General features: G+C 26.7%; 1 protein-coding gene across 1 annotated transcript; it reads right to left on the bottom strand.

The window, feature by feature from the left end:
• Nucleotides 1-24,494: 24,494 nt before the first annotated feature.
• On the bottom strand, nt 24,495-26,424 carry LOC105638607 (putative transcription factor bHLH086). Its single transcript, XM_012222438.4, has 5 exons — nt 25,868-26,424; nt 25,669-25,773; nt 25,076-25,141; nt 24,911-24,976; nt 24,495-24,771 (listed from the first exon to the last, which is right to left on the bottom strand). Exons 1-5 carry the CDS (start codon nt 26,378-26,380, stop codon nt 24,643-24,645), a joined length of 879 nt encoding a protein of 292 aa, XP_012077828.1. The 5' UTR covers nt 26,381-26,424; the 3' UTR covers nt 24,495-24,642.
• Between the last annotated feature and the right edge of the window lie 306 nt (nt 26,425-26,730).

Raw genomic sequence — 26,730 nt, 5'->3', positions numbered from 1 at the left:
AAATTAATTTTTTATTTATTAAATCTTGAATTTCTATTTTACAATGCTCAATTAATTCAGGATTCATCTGAATTGGTCGAGCTTTAGTTTTAATAGTTTTTTCATCAAAATCTTTTTCATATGGTAAATCTACCATGTGTTGTTTACGATCCCAAAATGCACTTGGATGCTCAGCACATAGTTCTTTTTCCATTAATGTTTGGAGATTTTGAATTTTATGTTTAACAAGATCTCTGCCTAATTGAGTTTGAATTCTATTTAAATGGATATTGTTATTTAAATCTTTTATATTTTCTTCTTTTGATTTTATTAAAGAATTGATTTCTAATATTTTAACTGAATGAGCTTTTAACAAATTTAATTGTTTTGTTTTAGGTTTTTCTGTAAATTCTAATCTAGCTCTACTATTTCTTATTTTGAATTTAATACAATCTTCTTTTACTGAGTATGGTGTTATTAGGTTTATAAAAGGAGTACCTAAAATGACCATATAATTTATTTGAGGAGATAGTAAAAATACTGTGTTTATTTCTAATTCTTGATTTATGATTATTGCATCTGTCTTTCCTATAATTTCAAGTTTAGATTTATTGGCTGTACTTAATTTTTCACTAGTTTTTAACCAATATCTTTTAGGAACTAGATCAGATTTTATACAGTTTAAATCTGCACCTGTGTCAAAGAGTGCAATTGCATCTATCACAAAATCATTTATTTGAATGTTTATTTTTACTAAATATTTTCGTGAAGTGATTTCTTGTAATAAATTGAGAAAATTACAATCTACATCTTCATCTAATTCATTTATTTTTAAATTATTATCTGGTTCGTCTTCTTCTGAAGAAGAACTGGAAATAAGTTGAGATTCTAATATTTTTATTTTTTTAGAATTTTGTTGAAGTTGGGTTTTTAATTCTTTTACTTCATTTTTTAGCATCTTAATTTCTTTATATAATTCTTTAGTAGAGTCATCTATATCGACCTTTTTAGGTTGATTTTTATTTAAAATGGTAGTTAAATCATAAATATTAGACTGAATTTTAGGAGTAATATTTTTTACTTCATCTACGTCTTCAAAACTGTTTATTAGTTTTTTAAGAAGTTTAGCTTTAGTTTCTTGATCTTCAATATCATTAACTACTGTTAATAAATTGCTTTGATCTTTAGATAACATGTTTAAAGAAAATTTTGATGAACTAGAAGAACTTGAAGTAGTTCCTAATTCATCAATTTGATTTTCACTTTCATTAGTCTCAGATTCCGAAGAATTCAAATCAATATAGAGTTCGTATATTTTATTTAAAACGTTTTCTTCCAAATTTAATTCATGTAATCTTTTATTAAATTTACAAAATTTAGATGTATGCCCTTTTTTACCACAATTGTAACAAGTTAAATTTTTATAAGAAGTTTTAGTGGTAGATTTAGAAGGTTGTTTATTTTTGTTTCTATAAGAAGATTTTGTTCTCTTTTTACTATAAAATTTATCTTGACTAGGTGTATATCTATATTGTTTTTTAGAGTATTTATTTCTATAATATTTTTTAGGCTTATTGGTTTTAGAACATTGGCCCTCACATTTCTGTGGAGAAGTTATACTATAGTCAAATTGTTTACAAAAAGATCCTAATTCTTTTTAGTTTTCTGCATTTCATATTTTATCTTTCTTTGAAGTTTTAGATCATGACATATTTGCAAACCTTCCTTTTGAATTATACTAATTAATTGTCCATAGGTTAACTTACTATAAGGTATAGGTTGACCATGTTGTTGTTTAATATGATTTCTAACTTTTTCTCCCAAGAAATAAGGTAACCCAGCTAAAAACTTTTCTTTCCAAAAGCTTTGATTAGAGTCTTCCCTTAACATTAATCTAGTGAGAAAAGTCGTTTTATAATTTTGAAAATCACCTAAATGTTTACATTTTAAATTACTAAGTAACTCGGCATTTTTATCTTTTAAGTGAGATGGATCTCCTATAAAATGAAGTGAAATGGTGAGAATTAAAGATGACACCGCATCTTGAATTACTTCACCATTTTCATCATATATAGGTTCACCTTCATCATTTATTTGAATTGAATTTAGAATTTCTAAATGTTGTTGGTCAGTGAGATGATAATCCCACCATCCTTTAAGTTGGCCGGTAAATCCAGCAATTAAGATTTCTGCTATAGCTTTATCAGAAATGATTGACTGTGTTTTATAAGCATTTGCAGCCATTGTCATTTGTTGCAAAATACTTAAGATATTATATTCACTTAAACCATCTATGTTCCATTCATAGATTGTTGAAGCATTATATTTAAATTGAGATATAGTATTAGGTTTATCAATAATTCCTAAGTCTGGTGCTCTATTTACTATTTCTCTATGATGATTTATAGGATTGATTTCAAATTGTTGAATATTTTCTGAGTCAGGTTCACTAACATCAGAGTTGGTGTTTTCTTCAATTATATTTATGTTTCTTGATGCTGATGATTGAGGAGTATCCTGAGCTACATGTTGGGTAGTCGCAGATCTAACTTGAATTTTACTTAATTGATCTTTTAATTGATGTACAAATTCTTTTTTACTTGATTGGGAAATTTGAAAAGGTTTAAACATATGAGATTGTACTTTTTCTTTACCATTTACCGTTTCATTCACAATTATATTATTGTCCAATAAGTTTTCAATTCTTTTTAATTGTGTATTTAAACAAATTAAACTTGCATTACTAAAATTATTTTGTTCGATTATTTTTTTATTTACATCATTATCTTGAGCAGTTTTGTATGGGGCACAAGTAATTTCATTATCATGGTGTTTTAATTTACTAATTGTTTTAGGTGGAAAATCACTCTTTATTGTTTGATCATTTACTACAAATTCTGGTCTCTTGTCTCTAATAGTTATTGGGTTTAGACTATTCTCAAATTTATTTTCTTTAATTAAGTTATACCAATCAAAGAATTTAATTTCAGTTTGATTATTTAATTTATATTCTAAATATTCAGATTTTAATTCTTCAAAAGTATATGTTTTTAATATCTTTTTTATTTTTAATAAATTTTTTGTTTTAGATATTTCTTTTATTAAATTCTTTTCAATATTTTCTTTAGTAAGAACATTTAATTCTCTGTCTATTGCACTAACATTTTCAGTTATAGCTGAAGCTGTTGGTGATTCTGGAGATGAATTTACCAAATTAGATTGTTGATTAACATAGTTATCTACAGGATTATAAACTGCCTGTGGTATAGAATTACTATAATCAACACCTTTCATTTTAAGATTTAAGTTTGGAATATCCGAAGTAGAATATCTCGGTTTTACTAATGTTTGAATTATTGGTTTAGGCTCAGTCTCTTTATATTTAGCATAAATAACAGAAGGTATAGATGAAGTAGGTTTATCATTTTCATCTGTAGTTATAGAGGAAGATGACCCTGCATACCTCATACTTTGACTTCTATTAAATTTTAAAGTTACTTTACCATCTTCAAATTGTTCAATTTTTTGCAAATTGATGTTTGGTTTTAGTTTATCAATAACTGGAGGAGGTACAACCCCCTCTAAAATCCATTCATCTGGAAGTGTTATATCCTTCCATTGGATGGTTTTAGAAATTACTGTGTTCGTTTTAGTCAAATCTGTTTGAAGAAATCTTGTTTCACCAATTTTAGGTTGTAGTTTATATTTAGTACCAAAAGCTGAATTCATTGCCTTATAATGAATTTTATAAATTAAAGCTATAGGAATTGATCCTTGCTTCATTTTATAATTATGAGTTTTAATTTCCAAAACTATACTTTCTAAAATATTTAAATCATTTAATGAGACAGTCATATCTGGATAAACCTCAAAGGAGATCGGTCCTTCACTTAAGCTAGTCTCAACTGATCCTAATAAAGAATCTTGAAAATTTAAAAATCTAGCGTCTCTTACTACTGCAAGAATACTAGTATTTAATCCTTCTCTGGTTAAAGGTTTTATTCCCACTTGAATTAATCCTATATGAATATATTTATATTTTTTACTTTTATGATGTTGCAAAGTTTTAGAAGATAAAAGAGTTATTCTTTCAAAAGGTTTACTTAATTGAAAATCTCTTTCTTCGGTTTTAATAACATAATCAATTTTAAATAAATTAAATTTAGAAATTTTATAAATTTGTTCTTTATCAACTTTAGGAATTTCCCATTCATCAATAGCTTTACTAAAATCTTATAAAATTAATTCATTTCTATTTATTACTCTTTTAATTTCGGAGTTATCTGAGTCTTCAGATCTATTACTACTAGCCGATCTACATAATAAAGGATCCATTTTATAAGAATCATAAATATTAATGACAACTGTCCGGTTATACCCTCCGGTTATACCCTTTTACTGCCCTTCACTCATGGGTCTTACACGGGTTCAATGGAACGGATTCAGTGGCACAATGTCAAGACTATCTATGATATGTTATAAAACAAAGGCTTTATATGTATACCAATTAGCAGATCTAAATCCTTTGGCTCTGATACCAACAAAAGCTTTTAGGACCGTTTAACAGATTTGAATCTTGTAAAAGGAATAATTTTTAGTGAAGTAAATGCTATGATGAAATGATTTAATTTTATAATTATCACAATAATGAATTTTACTTCAGAATCAACATACAAATTTACAATTTTCTGATGTGGAAGATCACACTAAAGTGCAACCACAGAGCATACTTATACAACATACAATTTTACGCAAGAACAAATTTAAAGGGTTTAGGGTTCCTGCAACCTTGACCTGGGATCCCCATAATCAAGTCAGATTGTGGAGGGAGAAGAGAAGGAAGCCTTTAACAGGGCTTTAGGAAGTAGCAATTTATAAATAATATAAAACTTTATTTAATTACAAAGATTAAATTTGATTTACAAAATTGAAAGACATATACAAAATTTAAAAGATTAGACTTACAAAGTGTAAAGAATCTCTAACCTTGAATCCTTACAGTGGACGTTGGAAAGAGAGGAGAGGGGTTTACTAACTAAGCTTTTGGGCTTAGGATTGCCTATAATTGGACAATGCCTTCACAAAGAGGAGAGGCTCTCTTTAAATAACAAAAGAAAGAATCTTTACTATTTACTTTTTACTGTTGATGAATAGTGACTTGTCTGCCACCGAATCTTTACTGTGGATGAACAGTGGGTTGTCTGCCACCGAATCTCTACTGTGGATGAACAGTGGGTTGTCTGCCACCTGTTTAGTTGGAGATAATATCTTGGATTTTTATGAGATCAAATTTGAAGGAATAAGGTTCCTTCTGCCTTTTACAAGAAGATGAGGACGATGAGTTGTCCTTCTTTTTACTTTTTTTCTTTTTATCTTCACATTTCTTTTCTTTGATTTATCTTTTATCTTTTGACTTTAATAATGGAATATCATCATGAATTGCACCATCGCCATGTGAAGGTGAAGGTGATGATGATAATATAATTTTATCTTTTTCTTTATGCAAAATATTATTGAGACCATTTGGGCCTATTATATGGGCTTACTAATATACCTATAATATACCCAGGGCAAAAAGAAAGCCAGCCTGATTTTTCGAGTATGGGTTTTAAAATAGTGATATTAAACAATTTAATCAAACAATGTCTTTACATATAGCCTGAGCAATCAATTAAATAATCAATATATTGGATTTTTGGCAAATCCACAGCCATTAACGGATTTGATAATTCTTTACCGTCTACCGTTTGAGACGGAATAGCCATACCATGATCGGGTATGATCGCGTTTAAGTTTAGAAGTCATACCTGCGTATCTTCCGCTGAAGAAGATACTATATCATATAAAATCTTTAGAAGGATTTTAGTGGATTGAGGATAAGTATCAATCCATTGTTTCATATCGCTAGAGAGGGATATTTTAGTGGTAAGGGATTTAGTAATAACCTCAATTTGCTCTGAAAGAGCTTTAATGGGTGAGTGTTTACTCTCAGTAGCTTTCCTTCTCTCCATTGTTCTTGTAAGGATGCAAGGAAGATTTAAAGTAGGCAAGAGCAAAATATAGGAAAGTAGTTATAGATAGAGATATATAGTAAATTAAAAAATATGAATTTAAATTATGAAAATGATTTTAAGTATGATACGTGGCGTTGTTATACCAAGAAGACGACTAATTAAATAGTCCTTTGGACCAGTAGCCCGCACTTCTGGGTTTCCAGCCTATATATCAATACTGTTTTCAAAAACAGTTACTGTTTAGATCGTACTTTAAAAATAAGTAGTGTTTATCAAACAAGTATATACTAAGGAATTTTACTAGAAATACAAAGATACTGTATAATACAAAAATATTTTATTCGGATGAACTGGTTGTTGAATCTAATTCATCAATTTGATTTTTACTTTTTCTAAATTCAGATTCTGAATTATCTGAATCAATATACAGTTTATAGATTTTATTCAAAACTTCTTTTTCCAAATTTAATGCATTTAATTTTTGATTGAATTTACAAAAGTTAGACGTATGTCCCTTCTTACCACATGTATAACATGTCAAATCGTTATAAGAAGTTTTATGATATTTTCTTTTATTAGAATCAAATTTGTCATTTTGATAAGATTTATTTTTATAATGTCGTTTAGAATATTTATTAGGTTTATGTGATCTAGAACACTGGCCATCACATCTTGGAGGAGATGTTATGCCATAATCAAATTGTTTACAATAAGATCCTAATTCTCTTTCAGTTTTACGCATTTCATATTTTAAATTTCTTTGAAGTTTCAAATCATGACAGATTTGTAGACCTTCTTTATAAATTATACTAATTAATTGACCATATGTTAATTTATCGTAAGGTATAGGATTACTATGTTGCTGTTTAATAAAATTCCTAACTTTTTCCCCCAAAAAATAAGGTAATCCAGCCAAGACTTTCTAATTATATATATATATATATATATATATATATATATAATTATTTTAAAAACTGCTTAAAAATAATTCGATTTCAGTGACAATTTTTTTTATAATTAGAATCAGTTATTTTGAAATTGTCACTTGAAACTATACCCGTGCTTACTTATATATTTCAATAATGTAACAATACGCCTTGTATGATTAAAAAACAATTCCTTATTGGATTTGAATTTGCTGGTACGTGATATGATTTGAGTTTGACATTAACGAATGAGAAGAGCGTCGCTACTTTGTTTTAATCACAGGCGTTCATACTTAAGTCGATTCTTCACCCAAATTCCCACCATCACCATCTCTCTTCCCTTCTTTGTCTTCTTCTTCTTCTTCTTCTTCTTCTTGCGTGACAAATCATACTCTAGTACAAAATCATTATTATTATAAATAAATAATTCAAAGTTGAGTGACATCACACTTCCCTCCACGTGTTGGCTGCAAGTGATTTAAATATATATCTTCCACCTAAAAATGTCCTCTACCAACCATGATATGACGTGGATTAATTAAATCTGAGTTCGATTTTTTACCATGTAAATCCTCTCAGACCAACTCTTTTATCTCTGAAAACGAATAAAAATTAATCAGATTTTTCGTGAATCATTAAGATAGACATGGATCTAAACACGCAAGTATGAAAAAAAAAAAAAATACTATTGATGTTTGATCTGTACTTGTATTTACCAAGTGCACCAATAGAAGCACTTTACGTTTTCAAAGATTATAGTTTTAACTTTCAAAGATTATAGCTTAATTAATGTTTGTGCATAAAGTAATTTAGTAGTCAACCATTCTTTAAGATATGCATTATTGATCAATAATGCATTATTGCTGCTGAAAAAGGAGGTATAAGCAACTCTCCTCTATTCACCAATTATTTCAACATGCTGAGTTTGTTAAATCTATAAATTTTGTTTACGTGGGAGATTGAGAAAAATAATGTTAGTTTCAAAAATCATTTATTAATATAATATTAAATTGAAACTATTTATAAATCTAATATCCGTATTATTATAGAAAGAGAATGTTACATTAAAATCACCGTATCATAAGGAATTTCGGCCGTGTTCAACAATAACTTTTTAACGGTCGTGTTTAGTAATAACTTTTTAAATTGCTTTTAACATTTTGATTGATCAAAATGTTAAACATTATTTTTTTATAGTATTCGGTAACATAACATTTGTATTTTTAAAAGTTAAGATATTGTTTTGTGAAAAGTTAACTCACGTACGTTTAGCTTCTCGTGTTTCATAAAAAAACTACTCAAATAACTAACAGCTAAACGCTATTAAAACAGCTAACAGCTACCAAAATAACTAATTTTACCGAACAGACTCTACATCAAATTAGTAATTATTTGAATGAAATAAATTTGTGAAATCTATATTATTTATGCCTCCATTAAATGTTAAATATCATATTATAGAAGTGTTGTGTGTTTTTTTTTTTTTTTTAATTATCAACAAGATGTCTTTGAAATCTTGGGATCTCGAGGTTTATGTTTTTTCTATTCACATCAGAAAGCTATAGTCTCTTGATAGTGGACATCAGATCGATGGACGTTCCATCCACTTAGCAATTGTCCCAATTGCGGCACGTGTCCTGTGTTTTTATTATGCATAAAAAAGGGTTGGGTTGGTAAGCTAATAATCTTTTTTTTTTTTTTAGTAATGCAAAAAAGTTCAAAACAAAATTTTAAAAAAGAAAATCTCTATCCAAATATATATATCCCTTTTTAATTTCATTTTTCTTTCTAAGTCATTGAAATATTTTAATTTATAAAAACTCCTATAATATATTCAACACAAATAACTAATAAAATTTTAAATATGGTTATGAAATTCATCAAATTCTTTTTTTTTTTTTTTTGGAGAAAATCATCAAATTCTTATTCTTTCTAACAAAAAGGTACTGTTTTCATATTGCAATTTTAACTTTAAACTTTTATACCATTTAAGTTGTTATTAAAAATTAGAAAAAATAATATACCGAAAATGTCATTAGAAAACTTTACAGACTCAACAAAATTAGAACAAAAATTATTTTATTGAAAAGATTGTTCTTTAAAAAGCCAATTACGATCTTAAATTAATTGGTGCAAAATGGTAAAAATATTATTTTAACAAATTAAATAATATTATTCAAAATGGAGATTACTCTTATCGCGTATGGCACAATATTAGTCTGGTCCTCCCATACATTAAAAAAAATAATATTATGCAATTGATATAGATATTTATTATGGACCATTAAAATGAATACGGATCTAAAAACCTTATATAAGTATATAAAAAAAATAGTTTGAAACGATACTTTTGTTACTCCTATGTTTCATCTTGGTAGATCACATAACATCAAATTAATTATCAGTATGTGACAAAAAAATAAATTAATTAAAATTTTGGAATAATTAATTAATATCAAATTAATTATTTAGAGCTACTGCTTTATTTACTTTGAAGCGTGATGTTCGAATTGATTTCTAACAAAACCAAGTACTCCTTAAATATCTATTCCTTAATGTAAAGAACTTACTCATAAATTTAATCCTAACTGATAATTCTATGTTTCATCTAGGTAGATCATTTAGATTTTAGAGGCTTCACTAAAAAATATAGTTACATTTTTTATTTTTCTTTTTTTTAATTCATTAGAGTATCCAATGAGTTAAAATAATATTATAACTTATGCAGCAGAAATAGTTTTTCTTTTTAAATATCAATTATTACATTAGTGAAAAGTGAAACTCTTGTAGTCGAAATAATGAACTGAATCCAAGAGTTACCACTTCTCACATTCTTAAACAAAAATTTTAAAACAACAAAGCAAGTAATAAAGCCATGTTAGGCTGTTAACCTTTTTATTAGAGCTATATTCGTAAAATAACTTTTTTTTTTAAAACTCAAAGTTAATTAATCAAATCTAAAACCAATACATCAAAAAAAAAAAAAAAATTGGATGGATTAAATCTCATTCCATTAAACCAGGTAAAGAAGCTAATGCTCGAGCTAATAAATAAGCAACCTGATTCATTGGGTTTTTTAATAAAAGAAACCGAAAATGATGAAAACCCATTCAGGAGAGTTTTACAATTTGGAAGAATAGAACTAAAATAGAAAACATCTTGATAAGAGTTTCGAATAACATGAACCACCAACTCTCGTGAAATAATATGACGGTCTATGCCACATGAATATTAAATTGATGAAAACTCTTATGGTCGAGAGGATTCGAAGTCAAATAATATTAATGAGAAATGAAAAAACCAATCAAACTATATTTAATTAAAATATTAACATTTTTATTATACTCCGTTACATTTCAAAAAGATTAAAACTTGTAAAATAATAAATCTGCACTAGCCAGGAATGTCTCTAAAATAATTATTAATTCTACACCTTTACCATATCAATTATGCATGTTTATATAACGACAAAATACTCTATTGAATTAAAACATTTTTCTCCAGCAAAATTTTAAAGTTATATGTATCATATTCCACCAGCATAATGACCACTAAAAGTTTATATTTTGGCAAACTATTAAACCGGTGTCTGTCATCCAGCTTTTGGCCGACAGTATTCAGCAATCATAAGGTCAAACTATAACTCCTCTTTTCTTTGAATAATTTAATTAGTCGGCCAAACAATGATCAAGACAAATGGATTAAACGTGTCTATATGAATTTAAAACAATGCATCGCCTGGAGTAAAAACACGTATTGTATGATTAATTTAATTAATTATCAAAATTAATGGTATTAGTAGTTATTTAAGGACTTTCCGGTAGGACTAGATTGTAAAATTTACTCATTTCATCCTAAAAAATAGTCCCACTTTTCATAATGGGTGTCTCAAAATAATAGTCCCATTTTTATTTTTGAAAATTATCTTTTTATTAACTTTCCAATAATATCTTACAAAATAATTTGTATAACTAGAATTACTAATTATTTAATCAAATATAAATATAAAATAATTGAAACATGTTTTGATATATTAATTTTTTATTAAAAAACTCTGTAAGCAATTCCAAAATTTAATCAAATGATTATTAATATAGCGGTTTATACGGAAAAAGAAAGAAAAATGTTATGGTTGAATTAATTTAACTATTCATTCTTAATATGTGTGAAAAAGAAATAAGATTAATTTTTTGAAACAGAGGGAATATATCTAAAGTTTGGGATGGCATTAGGGCCTGAAATTTGACTATATTACACTCTTAGAGGTCTATTTTTATAGTGTAAATTTTGGAGAAATATAATTCAGTGGATGCAGGCAATTTGATAGAGAGTTGGTTCGAGATAGGCTTTTACGGAATCTATTTAGAGACCTAATTGAGCTATTCTTCACCTGATTTTTAATGAATAATTAATTTATCCTCCTGTAGCCATGGCTTTAAAGGAGAATTTATCCAGCATAAGGGTACCATCAAACCCGCTCCCGGTAAAAAAATCTTAATATCGTTTTGGCTTAGAAGGAAAGCAAAATTTACGTCCCACACTTCATTAGCGCAGACTGTTCTAATGGAACACAATTGGATCAAATGCCCTCTTTATGGAAATTTGAGGCCCATAGCCTGTACAGAGTTATTTTTGGAGGGTCATATGGTACTAAGACTATGTTCGTCAGTAATTTTTTAAATAGCTTCTGGTCAAAATGTTAAATCATATTTTTTATAGTGTTCGATGATATAATGTTTGAATTAGTTTTTATAGATTAAAGAACCATGTTATAAAAAATTAACTCATGTAACGTTTAACTCATAAAATGATACTCAAACATCTAATAACTAAACGCTATTAAAATAACTAACAGTTATCAAAACAGTTAATTTTACCGTACATGCCTTAAATGATTTTTAAGGGGTTGGATTTGTTAGGAAGTCTTCTGTGGTGTGGTAATGTTTGAGATGTTTAAAAAGTTTTGGTCTGAAAGTAAGATCAAAATGTTGAGTTAATAAGTGTTGGATTAGTTGATCAATTAATACACATGGCTTGCTTTTTGGACAATGGTTTTGTGTAAGGATTATGTATGTTCAATTGGTAATTAAATTTAAAAGTGCAATTTTTTATCAGCAAAAATTTCTTTTATTATTAAAATTCGAAAAAAACTTAATATAGCCAAGCATTTAAACCTGTGCCATTAGACCTCCACAATATACTCATCTTAATTCGGAACTACTAAGTGAAAAAACTTGCTAGACTATACATAAGCTTAAAGTCTCTTCTCGAGATAAGAAAAGAAAATAAGAACAATTGAAAAAATAATTTGATGAATATTTACTAAACGTGATTTTGTGATGGGGAATAGAATTTGATGTGAATCTCCATAGTGCACCTGAGTTACTCATTTGTACACATGAGAAATAATATAGTTTAGGGGGCGAAAAATTTAATAGTATGATAATTTAGTTAACGATATTTATGATGATAAGTCTATGTCTATAAGAAAATAATTAAATGTATAAACTATACTATAACACCGTTTAAGCTAAAATCTACCTCCACCAATGTGCAATGATGAATGATGTTTGCGAGAATGATGAATCATGTTTAAGCTAAAATCAATTTTTTTTAGAATTATAAGTGTTAAAGACTTTTAGGTGATCTTCATTTGTAGGGTTAGAATAAGCTTAAAACCCATAAATTTATTTTGTTGATTGATTTGAAATGTAATTGTTTATTAAAAATTTTTTTGAAGTATGTAAGTTTGTATGTATCTTTATGACCTTAGACTTGGATCATCATGATTTACGATTTATTTTCCTTATTTTAAAATTTTAATTTAATATTTATTTTGTATTTTTATGCAACTGAAATTTTAAATGGTGCAATATTATAATAACTATATATTTTAATTTATCAATTAGCTAGCTTGATTGAATTAATTAAGAAAAATAATCAGTCACCAAGAATATTTAGTAGAAATTTTTTAATTGATTACTTTTTGTAATATTTTTTAATTTAGTTAATTTTGGATGACATTGCAATGATTATGCAACGGTCTCTTTTTTTCTTTTTAGATGTAACGGTCTTGTTATTTGTAGATAATAAGTCATAATTTTATTGAGTTAATTAAAAATTAAAATATCAAAGCCAACTGATTGAGAAAAAGCATTCGTTGATGTGTCGTTTTCACCATCACTCCAGTTTTACTCCACGTGTGAGTTCTCACATAAACCTATCAATCAATTCAACATTATATATAGGCTAAATTATATGAAAATCCCCAAATTTCCAACTTCTAGTGATTATACTCAAACGATATTAACTTTCAAGACACTCTAATTTTATTTTATTTTTATGTAATTGCACTCTACATTTGAAATGAATCAAAATTATCAAATAAAAAATATAAATTATGGGTTCTATATATGAAAACTATTAAGAATATAAATCATAAGAACAAATTAATTAAATTTAATTTAATCAACAATTTATAATATATTTAAATTTTATTTATTTTCGTAAAATAATTTATCGAAAAATAACTTGCCGTGAAACAACAATTAACAATAACATGTTTTTTTTTTTTTTTCTTTCACCTAGTATCTATCGAGTGAGAGACGAGAATGTGCAACATATACGAATCGTTGAATATGAAAAAGTCAAACGATTAATACAATAACTATGGGATTGCTTGAAATAGTTGCATCGCTTCAGGTAGAGTTTGTTTAGCGGAGAAAGGTCCAAGGAAAAGAGAGGTAGTTGAGGGTATTTTAGTCTTCACAACAATTTAACGCAAAAACAAGAGACTATATGGTTAGGCAAAGACAAATCTCAGGAATATTTAGATATTTTATTAAATTACAAGGACTATTTAGTTAATTTTGTCAAATCTGAAGGATGAAATAATAATTTTTCTTTAAATTAAAATAAGAATACAAATATATGGAATTTGATGGAAGTTCAAATTGAGTTATATTTGATGGAATTTAGCTAAGTGAAAATGTTTTATTTATTATTAATCAAAATAAATTAGATTAAATTCAAAGTCTGCATTTAGATTAATATTATATATGCAAATCATCTCTTATATATGGAGTAGACTTTACTTATATGATGCGATCTATTTCATGTAGGAATTTTATTTTTTCTTCACATATTCTTTCTTTTTTTTTTTTTTTTTTTTTTTGCATTTTTATTTTATCTTTTATTAATTTTAAATATTTTTTTTAAGAAAGAGGAATATATGGGTACTTGGTCCTAGTGGCTAGAAATAGTGATGGAGCCAATGGACAAACATCGTTTAATATTGTTTTTATTTTGCCCAAAACAAGAAAAAAAAAATTGTTCAAAACTTGTTAATGGTTTGAAAGCAAGCATATTGGTCTATAATGAATAGTTGTTATTTTTAATTAACAAGTTACTATTTGCGTTGTTTTTTGTTTTTAGCCATTTAGCATTAACATGTCTGCATAATTGAAATGTTCTTACGTGTCAAAATTTTAAAGATGAAATAGGACAACCTTACATGTCAATTTTACATTTATTGCTTAGAAAATTCAACTTTGGCCACTTATTTATTTATTTTTTTTGTATTTTAGTAACTTGTTACACAGTAATTGTCAATAATATTGTTATTATATTTCAAATGCATACCATTGAAAAACAAATATTTATAATTCAAAAAAAAAAAAAAAAAAAAAAAAAAAAAACCTACACCGATGTATGATTAAAAACAGTTTTTCAACTAAAATAAAAGTATTTTTAATTATCCACTAGAGAAAAAAAAAAAAAAAATATATATATATATATATATATATATATATATATATATATATATATATATATATATAGTAACAAGTTTTATTTTATAATCTAACCTTAATTATTATTTTTTTTTAAATGATGAAAACTTTATTAATAACCAAAAGCAATATAATCACATCAAATAAAAGAAATTGATGGATCAATACAAGTTGTTAATTAGATGTGAGCATACATCGATTAGTTTGGTTTTTTATTTTTATTTTAAATTTTGTTATTTTGATTTATGAGTTGAATTCAATATATAATTTTAAAAATATTATATTTTTGCTAAGCGTTTTATCGATGAGTAATTAATTAAGTTCATTTATAATAATTATTTAAAAATTACAATAATTATGCTTACAGTGAATCGAGTTTATTTTTAACAGAAAATAATTTGAATTTTAGTTGTGTTAGTCAAATGTATATATGGTAGGCAGGAAGCTTTCATTTTTATGATAATAAATCTCTGATGATGACATGAAATTAAATCACTGGATGATGGATAATAATTTGCACATTCAATCTTGACAACTACACATAACCGCTCAAAGCAATTTCATTTTGAAAATTTAGATAATAGTGGGGCAATTTCATCAATAGAGTGCCTGTGCACATCACATTAATCAATTTAAAACCGATATTAAACTTGTTATACATCTAAATTAGAATTTTAATTTTTTTTTTTTTGGGATAATCTCTATATAGTGTCATGTTTTTCTTTTCTTTTTTTTTTTTTTTTTTTTTTTTTTTTTTGGGCTAAGATTCTAAAATTTCAGTTCCCATAACACAAAATTCTGGCTATGTTATTTAAAACCTTAAGATGATTTTTATTGTGAAATTTTAGAATCTTAAAAAAATAGATGGGTAAACTATGTTTGACATATGAGAAATATATGACGCGGAGGTGTCAGTTAGAAGATTATGATTGTGATACTTAAGGGGAGAAAAAATGTAATTACTATGTGAATGGAGTTTCTAGGCTATTGCCTATTGGGATTTGTAATGATCTCTTGATGTAAAATTGAATAATCAATCCAACTTACTATTATTATATATATTTTTCATAAATTCATTATTTGTATATCTGTAATATACACTGACATAAGTCTGTATATGTAGTATAGCCTCCAAATTTGAGGTCTAATCTTATATTTTTAGGACTCGCACGTAGAATTCCGAAAGACAAATGTAAAGAAAGAAGCTTAGGTTAGACCAGTGCTTAAATTAGTACGACAATTATGTAACTGAATAAAGGGATTTCAATCGATAGTTAATTGAGCGTCCTCTAAAGAAATCTAAAAGACTCTGTATATAGATTGACATCCACTAAATCAGTGTAGTTTAATAGAGATTTCTCTGTGAAAAATACAAATCAGAGTTTAAAGAAAGAGAAGGAGCCCTCAACCTGCAACAGATAGAGAATGATTTATTCAATCATATAGTTTAGACTCCTAAAATATGCCGCCTTTTGAGTTCCCTAATTGATTGTATCGAAATGTCCAATGACTTGGGATTTCTCTATTGGACTAGTCATTCCAGGCAAGCAGATCATTTATGATGAAGAGGATGAGCTTCAAGAGAATAGTTCGGAGTTCTTGTAGAGTACAACCATACAATATCAGATACGAGATAGATCTTCTAAAGAATAAGGTTTTTCCAAATAAATCAATTCATGTGGGACTATGTGATCCATTCTTTTTCCTATTCAAATATCAACCCTTCGTCTCTGCATTTTTACATTGAGAATTCTTTGCAGATTTAGAGATATCAAAGGGGCTTCTTAAGAAAATTTGTAATCCTGAATAGAAATTAGTACCAAACATTATTATTGATCCTCAAAATTTTTTAGATCTCTATGTATAAATCAACAGTTAGGTCCCTAAAAAATATTTATATTCTACCGTATCGAAATTAATTTTTATTTTTTTTAATTTAAATTTAAATTTTTTACTTTTTTAATCTGCAAATATTATTTATTTTGTTTGAATAAAAATACCAAATATCTAAATGGTAGTGGGCCACATTCATTTGATTTATTTTTCTTTCTCCTGAGTACATACAAGGGGTGGACAAACTTCGGTAATTATCAATTTACTGAGCCAGATCAAAGTTATTCGATAAAAAGTAACTCGATAAATGATCGGTAAATTTTTTAGACAAAATTTGATAAACTATGAATGGTTCAATAAGGTACTCAAAAAATTCAAAATTTCTGATTTACTGATTTATTCAAAACAGTATCGTTTAATTTTTTTTGTTAAAAAAGTCAACTTGCATATAGTAAATTGATTAATATAATAAATGGTAAAACTCTATCTGTAAATCGATAAATCATAAATTCGATAAATATTTAAATCGGTCGATAAACAGTAAATACTCAATCGGTAATCGGTAAATGAAAATTTGGTAAGCGGTTAACCATACCGATCGAATGTTCATCTCTAGCTTGGCATACACATAAATATCTGATAGACAATAATAAATATACCAACAGTATATTTCTAATTTAACAAAAGGCCAAACCATAAATAACTAAAAGCTGGTAGCAAATGTAAATAGAAGGTCAGAGCGTATAAATCTAAAAGATTCAATTATGATCAGTCAATTATTAATATCCAAATTAACCGCTTGATAATAAAATTTATGTTCCTTACTTGGACAACACTCGAATTCGAGATCTCTTTCTTCTTATTTATAAGACATATAAAAATCAACTAACTCTTATCTGATTGGCAATACAAAGATAATTTTAATAAAATACATGCAATGAATCCATTATAAATGAAGTCAATAATTAATTGTTGATCTTGCAAAACAATTACAATTTATTATTAATTTGTCTTTTTTTTTTTTTTTTTTTTTTTTTTTGCGCTTGGCATATAAGTGGATTCCTACACTAGGTGCATGTAGGTATTTCTCTTGGCAAAAAAGAATTAGAGAATTGATGAGCCATATATGACATATAACTTAGCATACGCATAAACATCTGTTATTTAACCAAAAAAAAAAAAAATCATAAATAACTAAAAAACAACATAAATATCTAACAGACTGTAATAGATGTAATTTAACAAAAGACCAAACTATAGATAACTAAAAAACTGGTAGCAGATACAAATAGAAACTCGAGTATAATAAATCTAAAAAGATTAAGTAATGATCGGTCAATCATTAATGCCCAAATTAACTGCTTGATAGTAAAATTTATGTTCTTTACTTGACATTACTCAAATTCGAGTTTGAGATCTCTTCTTCTTAATTATAAGACATAAAAAACCAACTATACCTTATCTGATTGGGAATATAAACATGATTTTAACAAAATGCAAGCAATGAATTCACTATAAATCTCAAGTTAATAATTAATTATGATCTTACAAAAACTATTACAATTTATTGTTATTTTGCCTTTCCTTTTCCGCTTTGTATATAAGTGGATTCCTATGCCAGTGGAGGTAGGCGTTTCTCTTGACAAAAAAGAACTAAGAGAATTGATGAAAATAACGAAGCAACATATGACATATGGTTTAACTCAGGGGTGAATAAACTTCGATAATTACCGGTTTACCAATTCAAATTGAGTTTATTCAATAAAAATAGTTCGGTAAAGTACTCAAAACATTTAGAATTTTCGATTTACTGATTTATTCAAAATGGTGACGTTTAATTTTTTTTTGATAAGAAAAAGCCAATTGTTATATGGTCAATTGATTAATTAATAAATCAGTCAATAAAAAGTAAAATTCTATCCGTAAATCGATAAATCGATAAACATTAAATTTGATAAATAGTTAACCGAACCAACTAAATCTCCATCCAAGTTTATATACGCATACATATGCTTAGTAGCTTTCCATGATCACTTGTTATGGGCCTGGCCAAGGCTTCTGCCACAACTATTTTCCATTTTTCGATAATGTTCTAGGCTCAAAGATTTTCAATGTGGTACTATTCCTAAAGGTGAAGGCGTCTAACGGGCAAGGCCATATTTAAAAAACAGGGAGGACAAAAGAAGAGAGAGAGTATCAATTAATTTTAAAACTAAATTATCGCTAGCCCTTTTTTCTTTTCTTTTTCAAAAGAAAATAATATACAAAATTTTAATGTCAAGATACCTAAAAATGATAATAGTTGTATCCGAGGAGTGAGATGTAGGCATGCTCGGTTCATTAAATCGTCAGTTCAAAATTTTTAAAATGTGAACCTATATCGGTTTTTAAACTATTAGTTTCAATCCAGTTCCAGTTCTGGCTAATTCCAGTGCGGTTTCGATAAATCAACGGTTACGATCATGGTTTTCGACAATGTATCTATTATTTTTTTATAAAAAAAATCAGTTCTAATATTACATCTTTCTTTCGAAAAAATTAATATGAATTTAAAAAATATTGATAAATTTTATTTTAAATAAATTTTAGAATGCTCATATTCATATAAGAATAAAATTAATTAATTTTACAAAATAATCAAATAAATTATCATTTTATTTTGTCTAAATGTTATTAATTAAGTACATTGTTAGAAAATTTTTTAAAATGCTTCAAACAATGTATTTTGAACTAAGTAAATAATTTAAAAGGAAAAAGAGTTAGACTCCTATTTCTATCAAACAATATAATTTTAGACGAAATATTCATTATTTTACTGTTTTACTTTTTTAGATTTTTAACTTTTAAGTAAAGTGTATTTTAAAAAAAAATCTAAAATAAAGTGTATAATGTAGTAAAATATTATTTGGCTTTTAGAAGTATGGAGAATACACTAAGTGATTATAATTTTGAAAATAAAAATAAAAAATTTTCGGTTTGAAACCGGATCAAAGCCGCTGGTTTCAGGTCGGTTCAGGTTCAAATTTGAATATTCACATGAATTTTAATCTGCCTTAAACAGCCAGTTCCGGCTCAAAACTTTCAACTGACAATACAATTTAATTTTAATTCATCTACAGTACGATTTGATTTTGGTTCAAAATGAATCGGTGGCCATGCATAATGAGATAGGATGACAAGATTATCTCTCCCTTAACCAAAGGTCTCGAGTGCGAGCCCTGAGTATGAAGTTCTTTTAAATACTCGGGAGAGAGAGTGCTATGCCCTGATGTGAGCCTACCATGTGCGAATTTGGATTAATCGAACTAATGAATTTCGGATACCGGATGATTTAAAAAAAAAAAAAAAATGATAATAGTTGTTCGGTCTAAAAGTGGTTGGACAAGACCCGTTGGACATCTATCGAAATCTTTGTAAATGTGGGTCGGATAGTGTAGATTAATGGGCCATGGACCATTAGTTCAAAGAAAGGGATCAAGAGATAGAAATAGAGGGGAGAGAAAGAGAATAAATACTAGTGCAATCAAGTTTGTATGTATTGGATTTCGTATAATTTACAATAGTATTAAGAAAGTAAATATTCTAAAATATCTATAGTTCCATATAATTTTTATAGCATTTATAATTTTTATTATTTTAGTCTTTTTATGATGTGTGTTGCACGTTAATTATACTCGTTATATAATTATTTTTTATACTCTTTTAATTTTTTATCTATATAATATTAAAGTATAAGTTTTTATTTAGATTAAAATAAATACAAATGGTTAATTTGTATTATACTTTATTGGACAAGCTACTTGTAATGTTACTTTTTATATATTTAATGAAAAAATAAATGATTTAGTAATGAAAAAATAAAATAAAAATAAAAAATTATTATTAAGAATAAAACTCATTCCATAACTCACAAAAAAGTTGCAATATATATAAATATATAAATATATCAATAAAATATGCATATATTTTTTAAATTTAAATTTTAAATTATTTGCCAATCTCTCACAAACATATGTTCATTTTATTTAACATAAGTTGTGAAAAGTAAAAAAATTTAAAAATTTGGAAAGGTTTAATTATGTTCATTGTATTTTTTAAAAAAATATACCCACTCAATCAAATCATACAAACAAAAAATAATAATAAAACTAATCGTTTTTTTTTTCCTTTTTTATCTCTCTCCTAAACAAAATATTATGTATATCCTATTTGAAAATTATTTTTTAAAAAATATATCCATTCAAATAATACAAATATAAGGAATATTAATAAAAAAATATTTTTTTTCTTTTTTTTATTTTTCTCCAAAATAAAATATTTTAAATTAAATTAAAATCAAATCAAATATTTAAAAAATAAAATACAAAAATTTTTAAATGTCTCCTTATCATATATATTTATTAAAAATAAATTTTAAAAAGATAGAACTTAAAATTTTGAAATGTTTAATTATGTATGTAGTATTTATTTTAAAAAATAAATTTTATAAATATATCTAACTTTTAATTTTTTTAATTAATTATAACCAAAATTATTTTAGCATATTTTAAATTACACTAATGGGTATCGAAAAACTTATTATTTCTCTGTTACCACGTTTCTATACAGTATAAATACAGGGTTTGCAAAATATTTACAAAGTTGGGTTTTAGGCCACTTGCTTGATTTGTCATTCTATTGTGGCTCCATTCTTGGCCATGTCCATTTAGGCTGGGATTAGGCTGGTGTCAACAATAGTTCAGTAATTTTATTATTGCAACCAATAAAAAAGAGAAAATTGGTCATTTCTAAAATTTCGAGTCCTTTCTTTTTGTTTTTAAAATAATATTTTCCTTTAACTCAAACTTGTATTGTTACATAGGTATTTGTTATGCTATTCTTGAAGTATTTAAATAAATATTATAAAGCCGAGAAAAAGGCACAAAATATATAACCTAACAATAAGATTATGTTTGAATTTTCTCTCAATATTCAGAAGTCGAAAAAAAGAATTATCTTTATAATTTAAGTTAGCCATTTGGAACTTGTGTGTGTATATATATATATGAGAAATGTAAGTTATTAAGAAATGATTAAATAGGAATGCAAAGTGTAGTATTAGCCTGTTTCCACGTTAACCAATAATTAAGCTCAGCAATATATTGTCAACTCATTATAGTATTAGCCATATACTATATTATTATTATTATTATTATTATTATTATTAGTGTTATTATTATCATGTTAAATCACACGTGCATGTGGCTAACATAATGTATATTACTTGAGTTGGTATGATGCATGTATTTATTTACTAAATTATATATTATGTAGAATTACATCCATCCTGCTAATAATTCTTTCATGTCACATGACCAATGGCATGTACTACTTCTTTTCTCTCTTCTCTTTCTCATGTGCAATTACATGCTTAACAGCTTGTCCTAAATTCCTACTTGGATCATATTCTTCTTTTATTAATTTTGAATTTTTTTTTTTTTGACTTTTTGACATTCATTTTCATATCCATGTATTTTGGATCATAAGACCAATACATTCTTATTAATTAAAAATCATGTTTATAAATAAGTACTTCTTTTAAATTTCAATACCATTTATTAATTTTGGGATTCAAAGGGAGAAGAAGATAAATATACTTTAATTACCACAAAAATTGAAAGAACTTTACTGGTAATTGAGGAGCCCATGAGAGAAAATAAGTCGAGATATTTTTAGTTACAAGATAAGATTTTTAGACTGGCTGACTGAGGCCCAAGACTCTCCCTTCTCCCCCTGAATTCTATTAATGCATCTAGCAACTAAACTTCTTTTTTAAAATTAAAAAGGGGTTAGTTATTATTTCCCATAACAAGTAGCTCAATTAATAAAACGCTTAAATTTGATCCGCGGAAAAAATATTTATAGGTAAAAAAAATCTACGGAATCTTAAAATGAGAATAGTCAAACATTTAAAAAGAAGACACAGAAACACTTATGGTAATAAAAAAAAAAGATTAGTTAGACTTGCTTTAATCCATATAAAAAGCAAATGAAGATTACCCAATTAAGGGAAACATGAGCGTGATGGATGCTCTGGGGTGCTTAAGAGACAAACATATCTTCATTTGAAATTTCTTTTTAATTTCTTGGAGTTCCACTAATCTTTCACAGATTCCTGCCAAGTATATTAGAACATGACCTTAATTAATTTGTTTTTTTTAATATTTTATCAAAAATCTTAATTGTCAATGTAATACAACACAAACCCTTTTTGATAAAAAAAAAATTCAAACTAAAATTAAAAAATGTACGTCAGTATAAACATTAGACTATGTATTAAACAATTAACTCAATAACACAATTTTTTTATAAAATTAAAAAAAAAAAAAAGGAAACTCTTTCGTTGCTAACCAAATAATAATAATAATAATAATAATAAATATAGTAAACATTTATTAATTTTATTTTGTTGGTTCATTTAATTTGAGTTGTTTGAATACCGGTTTATATGGGATTAGAACATGTGATTAATCATGTGATGATCATTTAAAAACAACATCTGCCTAATGGTCCCCTTCTTACCCTATCACTAAGTTCTGTTGTCTCACTTGATTTTACTAAATTTATATATTTGACAAGTTCATGCTAATTCTGATCCATAAGTGTTTCACATGTCTATATAATTTTCTCAATCCACCTTCAATCACTTATTTTCACGTCCAAATTCCAAAATCAAGCCATTAGCCTTGTTAGTTTCAATCCACTACAAATGAGGTAATCTAAATATACTAGATCAAAGCATTTTATCTTATTTTCAATCGTCCAAAGTATTTCGTCGCCCTTCAACTTCAAGTATTTCCGATGGACTAAAAATAAACGATAAACAATAATATTGATTATAATAATCTTCAAAATTAGGTTAAAAATATTTTTTCCAAGATTTACAGTGAAGTAATTCTTGTAGCAATAGTATCAAAACCCATATATGTAGTCCATAAGTTATAAAAAGGCATCAAGTTAACATAAGATTTAGATGGAAATATTATTTAGAGGATACAGATGATACCAATCTAAACTTCTTTGGTTTACATAATGGAATAATCAGGAATAAAATAACAATTATTCACTCTTTATAAATTTGAAAATGTGTTTTTACATATAATAAATTATTAAAATATTTAAATTTCAAAAAAATAATAATAATAAATTTGCTATTTTATGAAATTATTATCCTATCTCTAAATTGACCTGAAATCTAAGCCTCCTAGCTATTTGGAGGTCAAAACCTACCATTTTAGCGTAGTTTCAATTTTAGCTGGTTGTATTATATCGTTAATTTTTGTTGTTGAAATTGTGATTTTATTATTTACTTTCTTGTTTCTTTTTTTATCAGAAATATTCTCATTTGAACGAAAATTTTTATTTTAATTAGTTTAGTCAGCGGATGAAATTATAGACTCTGTCTAGACAAATTTATCCCATGTTTATTAACTTTCCTCGTTATTACTAGGATTGGCTAAAGATATGTAATCTTGGGACCCTTTATTCCTCATTCAATAATAATACATGCAAAACACTCTTTCTGTTAAGCTTTTAGTTAATGAAGTTAAAAAAAAAAAAAAGAAAAGCTTTTTGTCAATCGAAATTTACTTAGCTCAATTTCTCCAAAAGAAAAATCTAAGTCGGAAAAAACATGGGAGCCATAATTTGTAATTTTGGATTTTTTGTTTCTTCAAAACAAAAGCAAAAGGAAGATAACATAATGGTTGTTAATTAGATTCACTCTCTAATTAATTAGCATACGGTTAATATATATGTTGATCCTTTTCTAATATAACTTTTTACGATCAAACTTGAAACCAAGATTTGCAATCTCAAGTTTCATTACATCACAAAAGTATATCTATTAATATTATGAATTCCTTACAAGTCTTTTTAGAAGAAAATAAAACAAAAATAATTATGTATTTTGATTTTGCTAATTTCTTAATAATTAATTAAACCAACATTTCTAATTTCCAAAATAATTTGCTTGCAAAGTTCGATCTTTTCAATATATATAATGTTTCTTCTCTTGCTTCTCATCATCATCTTCTTCTTGGATAATTACCATTAAATTAATTACTTTGAACTTGAACTTGAATTCCTGTCTTTTTGAGATGAAAGGATGGCATCAATGGCTTCCTTTACTTGAGAAATATCGGGAGCTTTCCCACCTTGAACCGGCCAAAATTCATCTGTTGCCAACACCTACAATATCAGAAAATAACTTTTTTCAAAACAAGGTCAATTATTATGGTTTTAACACCATACATATGAAAATCATTAAGGTAAAAAAAAAAAAAAAAAAAAAAAAAAGGCTAAAATATGTTTTTGATTAGGTTATTACCTTTACTTGCAATTGAAGAAACTTGACATAACTAATGGCTTTCTCTAACATGGTAACTAAATCAACCTGCGGAAGAAATTATCAAGAATTGGCAACTATTGTGTACAGAAAATTGTTATTCTTTCTTGAAATAGATAATTAATAATATTCATAATTCATGAGTACCTTTGAGCCATTAGGCACCAGCTCCTGTAATATCTTAAGCCGCTCGCTAATCCGCTCTCGTCGATTCTGATTAGAAAATTAAACATTATCTTATGAACCCAAAAGCAAAAATCCTATGTTGATTTTTCTTTTTGGCTTAATACTAAGGCAAAACTAAAGAGGTTGACTTAGGATTCGTTTGGAAATAGTACTTTCTTCGTTTTTTTTATATAGGAACTTTTCTATGTGGGCATTCTATTTTATATGGAAAATTTCGCCTTATTTGGTAATATTGGAGTAATATTAATTAATATTTCCAAATGTTAGCATTTACCTCTTGAATTGCTAATAATTAACCACTGATGCCAATTGTCATCAATGGACTATATAACATTGAAAGAACATTATTTATTCCTCTTTAAAATACTCAAAATAACGCATTTTGAGATAAAATAATCACTCAAAAATAATTTATATTTTGAACTAAAGGAGTACATTACTTCGGTAAACAAATTCTTAGCATAGTAAATGAAAATTGATTCATGATAAAATTGATTATGAAATCTAAAAAAAAAAAAAAGAAAAAGAAAAAGAAAAGGAAACAAAGAACAAACCTTGGCTGCAATACTTTGCGGATCCTTAGACGGAGATGGTTTTGTTATTTTTGACTTCTTAGTTGCACTATTGCATTGCTTCTTCAAAGCCTGCATATTCTCTCCCTGCAACCCAAAAAACAATTTTTTTAACTCAAGAACTGTATGATAAACAAAAGGCCATTTCAATTTAAAAAAAAATAAAAGAAAAAAAAATTACCAAATTAGGACGCTTATGAAAGTTGACTTCTTGCACTTCTCCAGATTCTTGAATAATGGAATCATCATCAGTACCCATAGTTTTCTCACAGTACAACCAATCCCCAATATTTTCTTTTCCAAAATTTGTCATGGGATTGGAATTAGTGGCTGTTTGGAAACAATTAATATCCTCTGATAAACGAGGATCTACACTATTACACTTATAGCTGTAATTGAAATTATTGTTATTATGCTGAAAACTAAGCAACGATCCATTAGCATGGATGAAATTATCAAATCCGCCGGCAAAATTGATCAAAGAATGAGCTTCTTCAGTTTGATTACTAATACCACTATTATTAGAATGAAACAAGAAATCGTTCGAATTCGCGCTGCTTGGACTGCCAAGAGAAGAAGAAGAATGGCTCATAGCAAAGTTATTAGTACTGTTTATGATATGATCAAAACTGTTGGTTTCACCTTCTTCCACCTGGAACTTATAAGCCCAAGTGCGATCTTTGGCTAGTGCCATTTAAAGAGAAAGAGAGAGAGAGAGTTGAGGTTACTTGGCTCTGGTTTTCAAGTAACTATAAGCATATGAAGATGGAGATGCTACAAAGGGCTATTTATATTAATGGTGATTCATTAAGGTGTGTGATTGAGGCTGGTTAAACTGCATGTCTAAATAGCTATAGAAAACAGGAAATGTACAAAAATAAATATATATGAGCTTGCAAATCCAGATGTTAATATCTCAGTTGTACTGATTTGCACCTTTTTTTTATATTAATAAAGGATATTTTTAGTTTGAATCCAAGAATTACTTTAATTGTTTATGTTTATGAATTAGTTCTAATGTTTATGTTTTGTAAACTCTAATCT

Source organism: Jatropha curcas, chromosome 4 (assembly GCF_041381405.1).
Source record: "Jatropha curcas cultivar XTBG-Jc1 chromosome 4, XTBG_Jcur_1.0, whole genome shotgun sequence".
Lineage (NCBI taxonomy): Eukaryota > Viridiplantae > Streptophyta > Magnoliopsida > Malpighiales > Euphorbiaceae > Jatropha > Jatropha curcas.
This window is presented reverse-complemented; position numbering and strand designations above follow the sequence as displayed.

Excerpts from the sequence above, each read along its gene's own strand:
- LOC105638607 (XM_012222438.4), bottom strand. The coding sequence starts at position 26,380 with ATGGCACTAGCCAAAGATCGCACTTGGGCTTATAAGTTCCAGGTGGAA. Across the intron at positions 25,774-25,867 it reads TTCATAAGCGTCCTAATTTG|GGAGAGAATATGCAGGCTTT; the intron begins GTAATTTTTTTT and ends TTTGGGTTGCAG. Across the intron at positions 24,977-25,075 it reads TGGTGCCTAATGGCTCAAAG|GTTGATTTAGTTACCATGTT; the intron begins GTACTCATGAAT and ends TTTCTTCCGCAG.